The 12,940-nt window shown below is 29.9% G+C and overlaps 1 protein-coding gene across 4 annotated transcripts; it reads left to right on the top strand.

Annotated features, from left to right (window-relative positions):
- Window positions 1–1,275: 1,275 nt before the first annotated feature.
- Window positions 1,276–12,739, top strand: LOC105645159 (Transducin/WD40 repeat-like superfamily protein). 4 transcript variants are annotated; one of them, XM_012230685.4, is made up of 9 exons: window positions 1,276–1,440; window positions 7,415–7,926; window positions 8,201–9,310; window positions 9,404–9,494; window positions 9,625–9,782; window positions 9,894–9,945; window positions 10,033–10,112; window positions 10,199–10,292; window positions 11,747–12,739. In XM_012230685.4, exons 3-9 carry the CDS (start codon window positions 8,342–8,344, stop codon window positions 12,283–12,285), a joined length of 1,983 nt encoding a protein of 660 aa, XP_012086075.1. In that variant the 5' UTR covers window positions 1,276–1,440; window positions 7,415–7,926; window positions 8,201–8,341; the 3' UTR covers window positions 12,286–12,739. The 4 variants fall into 4 exon arrangements, with proteins under 4 accessions (XP_012086075.1, XP_012086076.1, XP_020539337.1 ...); XM_012230686.4 differs by lacking the exon at window positions 1,276–1,440 and adding an exon at window positions 5,701–5,863; XM_020683678.3 differs by lacking the exon at window positions 1,276–1,440 and adding an exon at window positions 6,437–6,554.
- The last annotated feature ends 201 nt before the right edge of the window (window positions 12,740–12,940 follow it).

Raw genomic sequence — 12,940 nt, 5'->3', positions numbered from 1 at the left:
ATCTATTTATATGTACTACTTTCATATCCTCTTTCTTTCTTTTTTTTTTTTTTTTCTAGGGCCACAATTTAATATAAAGTGAATCATTATAGAGCAATAAATGTTCAAACTGTCTGAGAACACCTCTAAAAATAAAAAGGTGTGATTAACAATATCTATTTTTTTATTTTATACGTCAACTTTATATAACAGATGGACATTATTGTTGGATAGCGTTTTTCAAAAAATATTTCTGTTTTTAATGTGAAAATTGAATAAAATCTATCCATCTTAGTAACGGAGATGCTGTAACATTGTAGAAATTCAAACATTGTAGCTCATTAGCTAGATCGATTAGCGTTAGTCCATAGTAAGTCCGATAGTGAGTCCGAATGGGTATGGGTTGAGGAGTGCCCATCTGCTTTTAGTCATTTGATCACTGCGACTTTGGTTTTTAATTTTCGAAATTTCAATTTTTATCCTAAAAGAAAGTGTCCCTACTCGAATATTGGAGCGCTATCCTTATATAAGATTTATCTTATAATTATTTGATTACATTGATTTGAAGATGAAAAAATTAATTTATAGTATCATATAGCTATCAAGCGAAGCGTGCATACTGGATTAATTTCTCTATCATCATAATCATAATTAGATTCATATTTATGATTTATAGGATTTTATATTATTTGTTTTAGCATATAATTAATTTTTCATGAATAAGAGTATAGTCATGAAAAAGAAGTTATTTATTTATTTATTAGGAAATTCAATAGGTTAAAATAAAATTATACGCTTTATAATACAGATAGTTTTCCTTTTATATATCTCATTAAATTCAGGAAAATTACTCTTACAAAAACTCTATATTAAAAATAAAATATCTTTACGACAGTGAATTAATGAAATCTGATTGTATTTGTGGCATATCATAAAATTGTGGTGTACACTTAACCAATAGAATAGATAATTATTAAACAAAAAGCAGAGAGATTTGGCATGCGAAATCCTCATAAAATATTTAATTAATTACTTCCCCCCATAATTAAGCAAAAGAGATGATTAGTTAATTATAAATTAGGCATGCAACTTTTGGATTTAAATGAGAGAAAATCGAGACAAGATAGAGTTGAGATATGGCCCTAACATCACCAACTAGGGACCAGTTTGGTGCTTTATAATTAGATGGCCAATTGCCTTACGTGGCTTAAAAAGTTCCATATACAGTTTTTTTTGTATGTTAATGAAACATATACCATAATAATTCAAATACCAAACACGCCTTTATTATTGCTTTTTCTTCTTCTTCTCCTCTCACATACACACACTCTCTCTCAACACATATATATTTATACGCCAAGCACAATAGCACTTTGTAGTTTCTTGCTCTGTTATTACATAGGCAGCTATATACTCTTCTCTTCAAAGAAGAAATCTGCCAATTGGTGTGAGCTTTTTGAGGTTAGTGCTCTTTCACTATTTCTTTTTAATCGCGTTATACTTTTCTTTTGATTTGTATGCAATATATAAACAAATTGAGTTTTTTTCCGAAAATCTTGTGGAAGTAATTATTTTATTTGCCCTTATATAAGGAGAAAGTTTAGATTGATAATTTATGTGCTGCAACGGTATTTAAATGATGATGAATGTTATAAATTTACTATACAACTAGTTATAAATTTATTCAGAAAACGGTCTGTTTGTATATGCCTTTTACAAATGCCATTCAATTGAGTTTGGATAATTTAGATATAAATAAAGTTGATTGTCCAAGAAACTACTTTTGTAATATACAAGCATATATTGACTTGTTTTATGAGTGCATATATATATATATATATATATATGTATTTCTGTTGTTTGTTTGGTGAGAAACGTAGGGAAATGGAGGGAAAATAGAGTTCACTGTATTTTTTTTTCCTTAGATTGTGAAGTCTTACCCCCATGGGAGAGAAGCAAACGCCATATACTCTCTCTCTCTTTCTCTGTGAAAGGGAAGGGAAAAGAAACAAGGGAGATGAATCTTTTCTAGGGGTTAACACAACAAATAATTGGAGAGATAATGTCCAAAATAGGACCAAAAAAGCCTTGACGGTCTTCAGTTGAGGGTGAATGTGCATCCCACTTATTTGACTAGTGGCCTTATTTACTTATTTTTATTTTTTATTATTTTTTTGCTTATTCTTTTTTAACCAAGAAAATTAAATATTCAATTATTCACAATCTATTCTAACATGTCAGCATTACTAGGTTTGAATTGGATAAAATTTATGTTTAATAAATAAATAAAAATTGAGATATTTCAAGATGTAGCTATTTTTTATATAAGAAAAATATGAGAGAAAAGAAAATAATTAAAAAATATTTTTTTATTTGGAAACAAAAAAGGAAGACGAGGAGGAATATGCTTATTTTCCTTTCCAAAATTCTCTCAAAATAAAGAGAAAATAAAAAACATATAATAACGAAAAAAGTTAATTTTATTTATATCCAAATAAAGGGAAGGAAAATAACTCTTTTCTTTAAAATTTTCCTTTTTCCCTTAGATTCTCCTTTTATTTTCATCCTCTTTTTTTTTTTTTTTTTTTTTTTTTTTTTTTTTTTTGTCTAATCCAAAAACAGTTAGAATAGAAGATTATTATTTCGGATTTAATTAAGAGTTATTTTTCAAATTTGATTTTTACATTTTTTTTATTTTTAAATTATTTTATAGAAATTATGGTTTGATGAAAATTCAAGTATTTAACTCTTATAAAAAATATGGTTTTTAAAAATTTCATATAATACTTTTAGAAATTCAAAGAATATTGTAATATTGTGGTCTTATCATTATATTCCAAAGTCTTTAGAACATTAATTCTAATTATTTGTATGTATTAATTGAATTCAATAATTAATAACTTTATAAAAAATTTATTATAATAATAAAATAACTCTTTTTGATATCTTTAGTATTTAGTAATCCGAAAATAAATTTATTGCATATATAACATCATATAAATTTAAATTTAAAATTTCATTGTTTTTCTTCTATTCATATTCACTTTACAAATTTGTAATGGTATAAGAAAAATTATTTTAAATTTTTTATTAATAAATTATTTATAATATTATTAATTTCATTGTTATTAACAAAGAAATAGGAATGTTTAATCTTTTGAAATAATATTAATTATGATATTATCAACTATTTAGTTAGTTATTGAAAAATTTGAAAAATGTACAATATTAGTACTGATATTAATATTAATATTAATATTAACTCAATTAATATTTAAATTGAAAATAACAAAAATAATTTTCTTTACCAACTAATTTCTATTCATATTCACTTTATAAATTTTTAATAATATAAGAAAAATAACTTTGAAAATTTTATTAATGATAATATTATTCAATAATACTATTAATTTTATTAATAATTTTTGGAATGATAATTTTATTAATCTTTAGAAAAAAAATAAATTTAAAATTTTTATTATTTGAAATAGATATTATTAATTATTTAACTTAATTACTGAAAAAATTGAAAAAAAGTTTAATATCATTAATAATATTAATATTAATGGTAGCTCAATTAATTTTTAAATTAAAAAATAACATAAAAATTATTTCCCTTGTTAACTTAAAGCATCTCCAATATTAATATGAATGACTATTATTTAATTGCTACATCAGAAAATGGAAAGATTTTTTAAAAAATATTTTCTAACGACAGTGTCTATTTGCTATGTTGAGCTGATATGAAAAAATTAAAATAGATATTATCAATCACATCTTCTATTTTTAGAATGCGAACATTTATTGCTTTACAGTGATTAGAAAAATAGGATATGAAAGCAGTGCATTGAAGAGAGATTTTTAAAATTCAATGTTTATAAATAAACATTCAGTCACATCACTACTTACATTTTCTATTCTATATGAATCATCAGCTACAATTCACACCTTAAAAATTATATTTTTTGGCTTTAATGTTTTGATATTATGATACACTAAAAAAAAAAAAGTGAAGAACATTTAATATTTTAATTTCAAACTAATTCGGTACATTATTATTCATAATTAAATCCATATTAATACCAAAATACAGTAAATCTTTTGAAATAATTTCCGTACATGTGGTCTTAGATATACAATTTAATAATAATAATATAAAATAAATCAAATTCAACTACATTTTCTCTTCTTTTCCAATGTTTTTATTAAAATTAAAAAAATTATTATATTAGTGACAATCTATTCTTTCGTGAAGTGCTTATATGTACTTAATTATATAAAAATAAACCACAATTATTAAGTATAAATAAATAAATTAGTGCTCGTGTGAGTGGCAATCTTTCTTGGTCGCTGAAAACAGATGCCTTTGCCAGGTAGAGATTACAAAGCACAGCACACCATTTCTTTTTTCTTTTTTCATCTTTTGGGTCTCAAAAGGTTTTTCTCTTACATTTAAATAATAATAATAATAATAATAAATTAGAAATCACCATCAAAAGAGATATGCCACACAAAAATCAGCACATTCATGGTCGTTATCCTCAGGGTCTTGTCTTGCAATTTGACACCAAGCCATCTCTCTTTCTTAGTGGACGCATATGATGCTTGTCACTGTAGATTTAGATTATTACGTGGGTTATTTTTTAATTATTTGGTTGGCTAACGGACATCTTGGACTATATCATTCGGAGTAATCTAAAACTATCCTGCATTATATAATATAGGATCACATTTTTTCTTTATTCATCTAACTAATAAAAATTTTTATTATTGAGAAGTCTCGAATCTAAAACTTTTCACTCCCACAAAAGCTAAACCTGATTATATTATATTTGCCACATGAAAATTTATTTTATTTCTAAGTTAACTAAGAAAATCCTAACAACTTTGTACTTGAAGATATATATATATATATATATATATATATATAATTGTATTGTACTAATTCAATAGCAACAATATATTATATCCTTCACATTCATACAATTATGAATTTAAATAAGCAAATTGCTATTTAAATATCCGATTTATTTACATATATTTATAGAGTTCCTATATTTAGAATTAATTAATTATGCATTATCTTAGTTTTATTTTCGTTACATTAATTAATTAATTAATTTATTTATTTGTTAATTGCTTGTGAGATGTGGTTGATATTATCTTAATGAATGCACGTGCTAATCATCCATTGATTTTGCCAAATACACTAAACAAGACATTATATTTTTAAAATTTAATTGCGAAGTCCTTTCATTTTATTTCCATTTCACTAGTTTAATCTTTTCTCTAACAATGAATCTAACAGAAGAATTAAAATCTGAAAATGGAAATTCTGACTACCGTATTTGAATATAATCGAGAAAGTAAATAGTAATTTTCTCATAGCAAATTCAGAATATCTTTAAGGAGGTAATGTAATTTGAAAATTATTGGTAAATTGTCAAGTAGAAAATTAAAATCACCACATAGCAAATGTAATTCATGCATTCATTAGGGTCCCCCATAACACACAAACATCACCATTTTTCTTCCACATCAAACGGTGAAGAAAGAAGGAAGAAAATTTGTGGACCTTAGGGATTGTGACAGCAGTAAATTGTCTAAATAGGTTTCGAAATCTTCCCCAAAAGAAAAAAAAAAAAATGAAAAAATATCATAGAGTAGCCCATCACCTTTAATATATATATATATATATAAAAATGATACTATATGATACATTACCCCCACATTTTGAAAGACACTAGACCATGATCTATCTTATCATATCTCTTCTCTTTTCATTTCATAGCCACTCCACACATCCCATGTCCTGTCCGTACATCAGTACACTTCTTCTTCTCCTTCTTCTTCTTCATGGTCTCCTTTCATTTCAGCGAACAATGTGAGTATCTATATATATTATATATACGGGGTCTTATTTCAAAATATCAGTTTTTGTTATTTTTTTAATAAAAAAAAGCAGTTTTGTCTTTGATGATTGAAGTAATCACGTGAGTTGATCTTCTGGCTTAGTTACTGAGCAATTTCAGTTTCATAGCTAAGAAAAGACAAAACCCAATTTAGTAAAAAACCTGAGAGCCAAAGGATTTTCTTTGCTCATTTTCAATATAAAGAAAGCTCTTTTACATGTAAGAAGTTGAAATTGGGATTTCAGACTTGCTTTTGGTTGGATTGGCTTCTGTAGAATCTCAGATTTTAAAACAAAAAACAAATTCAGACCTTTACATTATATATATATATATATACAGTAAATAGAAGCAAACAAAAAACAAAAAAACAAAAGAAAGGCACTTTCTTTACTAATCAGTGAAATAAATCAAAAACTGATCAGTTCAAGTAATGAAATACTCAAGAAAATCACTTTCTTGAAACTGATATTGAAATGCAAGCGGATGCTGTAATTCTTGTGGATAATGTTATTTGTAATCTCTCTTTTTTTTTTTTTTTTTTTTTTTTGTGAATTATTATTGTTACACACCAACAAGGACCTGAAAAGCAGGAAACGTGTTGTCTAAATTCACTAGAAGCGAAACAAAAACAGAAAAACCAGAGAAACCCAGAAACAGAAACAGGTGGCCTAGTAGCTTCTTAGCTTCTTTACACAGTCTTTTCTCTTTTTCTTTCTTTCTCCCTGAGTGTGTTTATGTGTGCAAGCCAATCTTTAATTTAATGCTAAAATAAAAACATAAGACTGCAAAGAAACACGAAATCCGAGGATATTATTGTATGCCTTATAGTAAAGTGAGTACAGCTGAGTAATCGCTTTCTTTCTCTTTTTAATTTATTTTTTTCTTTTGTTTCTGCCATGGATGATAGATAGAAGGTATTGTAGCTGTTGTTGTAGTTGTGCCTATTACTATCACTACAATAGTCTACTACTAGTAGTATCAATCAGGCTGTTTGGTTGGTTGGTTGGTTGGATGTTTCATTTTCTACTTTACCTTGCAGTTGTAAATGTCACCATTAATAACTTTCTAGAAACTCTCAACAGGAAGCCTAAAATCTCAAACTCAACCACTGCATATATATGTATTATGTATATATATAATTAAAGGGCTAAATTAAATCCTATTGTTTAATTTCTTTCCTTCTTCTTTATAGTTTCAAGTTGAAGTTTAGCTAATGTTTTTGAATTTCCTCAAGCGGGTTGGAGATTTTTTTAATCATTTTAGTCCATTTTCATTTTGCTGAATTTGGTTTTCTTTTTCTTTCTTTCTTTTTTTTTTTTTTACTTTTTTTGCAATTTAGTAATTATCAGCTTGAATTTCTTGAATTTTGGTTTGCACTGTGTAACATTTTATGCATAAATATTATATATATTTTTCATTGGTTTAACCAATTTCGGGTTTCTATAATCCTTATGAGACTTTGCCTAATTTAGTTAGCAAAATCAATAACTTTGCCTTTTCCTTTATTTTTTTTGTTTTAACAGATAGAGAGAGATACTGTTGGTTGCTGCTGTATTATCATGGCACACAAAAGAGAGCAATACATGCAGTAACAGTTGGCTGCCTGAACCACAAACACTATCTTTCTTCTTGAACCCTGGGCCTCTCTAAGCCAAGCCGCTCGGTTTTGTCGCTCGTGCGCTTAGCAAAAGAAAAAAGAAAGAAAATTCTTGACTCTCTTCTTTGTTTCCTCTCCTTTCCCTACTCTTCTTCTTCTCCTCCTTCAACAGCCCAGATCTCGAGAACCCTTTTCACCATTGGTGATTTGACATTTGTTACATTCATTTATTGGTTGATTAGTTATATATGCAACTTTCCTTTCTCCACAATTTTCTCCCTCTTATAAAAGTTGGCAATTGGGTTCATTGCACAGCACTTGATAAAAGGAAGTCTTATTCTTATATGTGCTTGTAAAGAAGTGAGTTGTTAGGGAAGGCACAATTACAGGAGAGTCGGTGATAGAAAGAAAGTGTCTTTCCTTTGCATGGAAACCAAGGTACTAGAAGCTTTGGTCTCTGTTTCCTTCATTTGATTATTGTTTTTAGGTGGGTTTATTAAAACAAATAATTATTTAAATATAATATATATTTGTGTTGGGATCTATATTATATTTGATGGTTCAGAACTTGCTTAACCATATCTTGTCAATTTGTCATTGGGGGTGGTTGAGTTTAGAGTTGGTTCCTCGTACTTGCCCTTGTTTTTGAATTCCTAGTATATTCATCCGAGTTTATATCTGCTAATTGTATTATTTTACATACACCATACAGAGCAAAACTCGGTCCGTCAATTGTGGCGCTGTTGGGTTTATATAGAGAGAGGGTGGTTGGTCTCTTGATTTTGTTAACTAAAGAGAGTGTTTTAGGACAATGGTTTGTTGTTTTGAATATTGGTCTTAAGTAGTTCAAGACATGCTGAATTCTGATAAAGGAGAGGATGAATTGTTCTTTGATTCTGCTGATTGCTTGCCGCTTGAAGAATCCATTGTTACAAAAGAAGAAAACTTAAGGTTTGATAATTTAGAGTATCAAATTTGGTTGAATGAGCCTCAAAGTGTTAAAGAGAGACGCAAAAATTTCTTCTGTGAAATGGGTATGGCTGATTTAGCTTCTAAGAGTAATGATAATGAGATTATTGGCTTGGAGAGGATTAGCAAATCTAGTGGGGCAGTATCAAGTTCTCCAGTTTTGTGTACATATGCGGAAGAGAGGAATTTGGTTTTTTGTGGCAGAGAAACCAATTGTGAAGCCAATTCTATGATTGATGAAATGGAGGAAAACCTGTTTGATAAACCAAATTTAACTTTTGAAAATGAGAATTCTGGATTTTTGCCTTCTGCAATCAAATGCGAGGATAGTGATGCAGAGGAATGTAAAAGTTTTGATGGGGGAAAGGAAAAAATGAAGAGGTGGTGGAAATTTTTTGTACATAAGAGAAGGCAAAGAGAAGTTACATGTTTATCGACTGGATCGAAGTCAAATCCTGAGGCAACCAAAACTAATAGAGTAATAGTGAAGCAGAACAAGAAAAGATGTATGGAACTTACAGGAGTCTTTATGGGACAAAAGATTCAAGCTCATAAAGGATTTATTTGGGCAATGAAGTTTAGTCCAGATGGTCAATATCTAGCAACCGGTGGTGAAGATGGGATTGTGCGCATTTGGCGTGTTACAACAGTAGATGCCTCTTGCAAGTCATTTGCTTATGAACGAAATATTGGTTGCAATTTAAAAGAAGGAAAGCCCAGTTTCAGTAGTAAAAAGGTCAGTCATGCATCAGTTGTCATCCCTGAGAAGATTTTTCAGATTGAAGACTCACCAGTGCATGAATTTTATGGACATGCCAGAGATGTTTTAGATTTGGCATGGTCTAGTTCCAATGTGAGTCACTCCTTCAGAAACCTTTTCACATATTTGTCATATTAATGGAACTGTGGGTTATTTATAAAGTTAAAGTGAAAATTTTTGTTGCAGTGTCTTCTTTCTTCTTCCAAGGATAAAACTGTTCGTCTATGGCAAGTGGGTTCCAATCACTGTCTGAATGTTTTTCACCATACTAATTATGGTAAATATGAGAAGGCATTCTTTACTTTATTTCAATTGAGCAAATTATCCCATATGTTTTTGTTCATTTCTCTTGTCTTTTTATTATGTGACTTATAGGCTGAAATTTCTGTTTCTTCAAATTGCAACAGTGACATGCATTCAATTCAATCCAACTGATGAAACCCATTTCATCAGTGGCTCAATCGATGGAAAAGTTCGAATATGGGGAGTGTTCGAGGGGCGAGTTGTAAATTGGGTTGATGCACGAGATGTAACATCTGCTATATGTTACCAGCCAGATGGAAAAGTATGATTCTGTCTCATGAAACCTTTCACACGAAGTTATTCTTATTCTGAAGTGAACCAATAGTTTTCCATTTTGTTATGCTGACTGCATTGTACTCTTCCATCCTTGCAGGGGTTTGTAGTTGGTTCCATTACAGGCACTTGCCGCTTTTATGAAGCATCAGGTACATACTTCTTGTACTTTGTTAATGAAATTTATTGAATTCTTTTTCCACGGAGAGGAGTACCTAATGGTATATGTTTTGGTACAGACAATGACATCCAGCTTGAAGCGCAGATACATGTTCAAGGTAGAAAGAAAATGTTAGGCAACCGAATTACTGGGATACAGGTTTACACTTGCTCTTCGTTATTAAGAAAGTTGAACTTAGCATAACTTGTTGATCATTAACATTTGGTGTCAACCTGTTTTTGCAGTTTTCCAAGGAAAGATCTCAAAGAGTTATGATCTCTTCTGAAGATTCCAGACTTCGTATATTCGATGGAGTTGATATCGTCCATAAATATAAAGGTAAAATTTATACTCTTATATAATATTTAGATCAGTTCATAATCTAAAAATTATATGGATAGGTTTAATGAAGGAGGATTTTACCAATAGATTTGAAAGCATCAATTGAACTTATTTGTGTGCTTTTATTCTACATATGCATTATAGCATCACGACTTTTCACCGGAAAATTTTTTTAATCCCATACCATCTTTTCTCGAGTTATTTTACTTTCAAGAAACTGCAATTTTTCTGTTTTTGCATTGGCAATAACTTTGTCCTCCATACATGGAGTACTTTTTCATGCTACATCTTTCTGAATCGGAATTGAATTTGTTTGTTTCTATTGTACTTTAAGTACTACTTTCCACTTTCTGTCATCTAATTTGTAAAACTGAGGTGCCCATTCTATGACAATTCTTAACAACCTACCCTCCATTTTTGTGCCTTGTTTAAGGAATATAATCCTGATTGCTCTGACGGCGTGATTTGTTCATATTGAATAAGTGGTTTAAGTCATCTGTTTGTACAGAACAGAATTGGTATGTTTTATCCTAAAGTCCAGACCGTTTAGTCGGTGGCTTTTCTTTCATATTTTTCTATTTTTTCCCTGTGTTTTTTTTGATCTAGCTTGCTATGTGATGATTGTGGAATCTCATAGCTGGTTTGATGCTTGTCTCTTGGTACTTCGAATTGGAACCGTTGACAGACCATAATCTTTGATCAAATATGTCCTTGTCTTTTTATATTAAATCTTTAGAAAGCCTTCCAAAGTATATTTTGATGAGACTCACTTTATATTGCAATTTTAAAATATGAATAATATCATTAGAATCAATCTTTGAATTTCTTGGAAGCTACTAGTTTTTGGTTTCAATTACATTCTCATTTTTCTTTTGCTCCTCTTTCTCTCTGGCATACAAACTCACTTTCCTTTCTCTTTCCCCTTGTCCTGTCTCGGCTGTAGAAGCTGTATCTTCCCCATAAATCAAGTCACTTTCTTCTCTGGGATTGTTTTTTCTTGGTCTTTCACTATTATCCATATCCATACTTACGCAGTTACTTAACTCATTTTTTAGCACATTTTTTATTGTAATACTCACATGTCTATCACCTTTAGCTGGTACAGCTGTATTTACATTATTTAAATTTTATACGTACATTGCATCTAACTACCATAACTATATCAACATTTGTTTACTCTCTTTCTTTTCCAATACCTTCTCCAGCTATATCCATGGATGAATTCTTATTTACTGTTATGAAAGGATCTCTTATTTTTGATAATCTGATTTATATTCTTTATGCCATGCACTTGACCAGTACAATGAATCTAAACTCTTTTGCATAACTTGTGAAGTCTTTTCTTAAAATTATCGCATTCCCACACATCTAACTGATTCCATATAGAATTATTATTGATTATTTAATCATGTGATGCAATTATACGAAAGAGCTATTTAATTATGTTGTAGGTCTACCAAAGTCAGGAAGTCAAATGTCGGCTTCATTTACTTCAACTGGGAGACATATAATATCAGTCGGAGAAGACTGTCGCGTTTATGTCTGGAATTATGATGCATTTTGCACCCCATCATCTAAACACACAAAATCAGTAACATCATGTGAGCATTTCTTCTCCGAAGGTGTGTCCATTGCCGTGCCTTGGTCAGGCATGCAGACAGAACTAAAAGGCTTCAATAGTGGTAATATTGCGACTGGGGTGCAGCAAGAGGTGGAAGGTGCTTCCCGGAGGAGAGATTCAGATCGGTTTTCTCTTGGAAATTGGTTGTTTATGGATGGTGGATGTAGAGGCAGCTCTGCAACATGGCCTGAAGAGAAACTTCCTCGTTGGGATGTAACAACAATTTCAGATGAGAACTATCAGCAAAAGCTAAGAAACAGTAATGACCATATGGCCTTATCGGACGCGTGGGGACTCGTGATGGTTGGAGCAGGATGGGATGGAACTATTAGGACTTTCCACAACTATGGATTGCCTGTAAGGATCTAGCTAAGTAAATAGTAGTAAAACTTAACCAAGCCAATCATGGTGGCCTTGCTAATGAAGGGGACTTGACTTGAAGATAAATCTCATGTCAACAGAAATTGCAATGCCCATCGATTTCGAGTTGCCTTATGAATTATACATGGTCATCTTCTTTGCATACAGACTCATTGGAAGCATAAGAAGGTAGCTTGACATTAATTTAGCAGTATCTCTGATAAACTGCCATATTTAGCTTTTCTCTTCATTGTTCTGTCACATTTGCTTAAAAATGTGTAGTAGAAAGAGTCTTTTGACATGTTCTGTAAGTTGGTATATCATGTTTTAACTTCTTTCCATGTCATTAGACTTTATGAAAGTCATGCTTGTGAGCCTGGCGCACAAATTTTCTTTTGCCTTCTGTGAATAATATATTTTACATATAGTATAATATAATGCCTCAAATGGTGAGTTCTTGCAATATAGTGTACCTTTTCTTCCCCCTTTTCATTCCTTATGAGGGTATGTTATTTTAATTATATTTATATATTTTTTAATTAATTTATGTTAATAATGGTTAATATAAAAGAAATGATGCATAAAAACAAGGTTTTGAGACTAGGACCAATAATCAATTTAGTGAATGCAGAAGGTCAAAGGTTAATAGGTAAATTGGGTTTGA

The sequence above is a fragment of the Jatropha curcas genome, chromosome 3 (genome assembly GCF_041381405.1).
Source record: "Jatropha curcas cultivar XTBG-Jc1 chromosome 3, XTBG_Jcur_1.0, whole genome shotgun sequence".
NCBI classification, from domain to species: domain Eukaryota; kingdom Viridiplantae; phylum Streptophyta; class Magnoliopsida; order Malpighiales; family Euphorbiaceae; genus Jatropha; species Jatropha curcas.
Note: the sequence above shows the minus strand (reverse complement) of the source record. Positions and strands in the feature narration are given on the sequence as shown.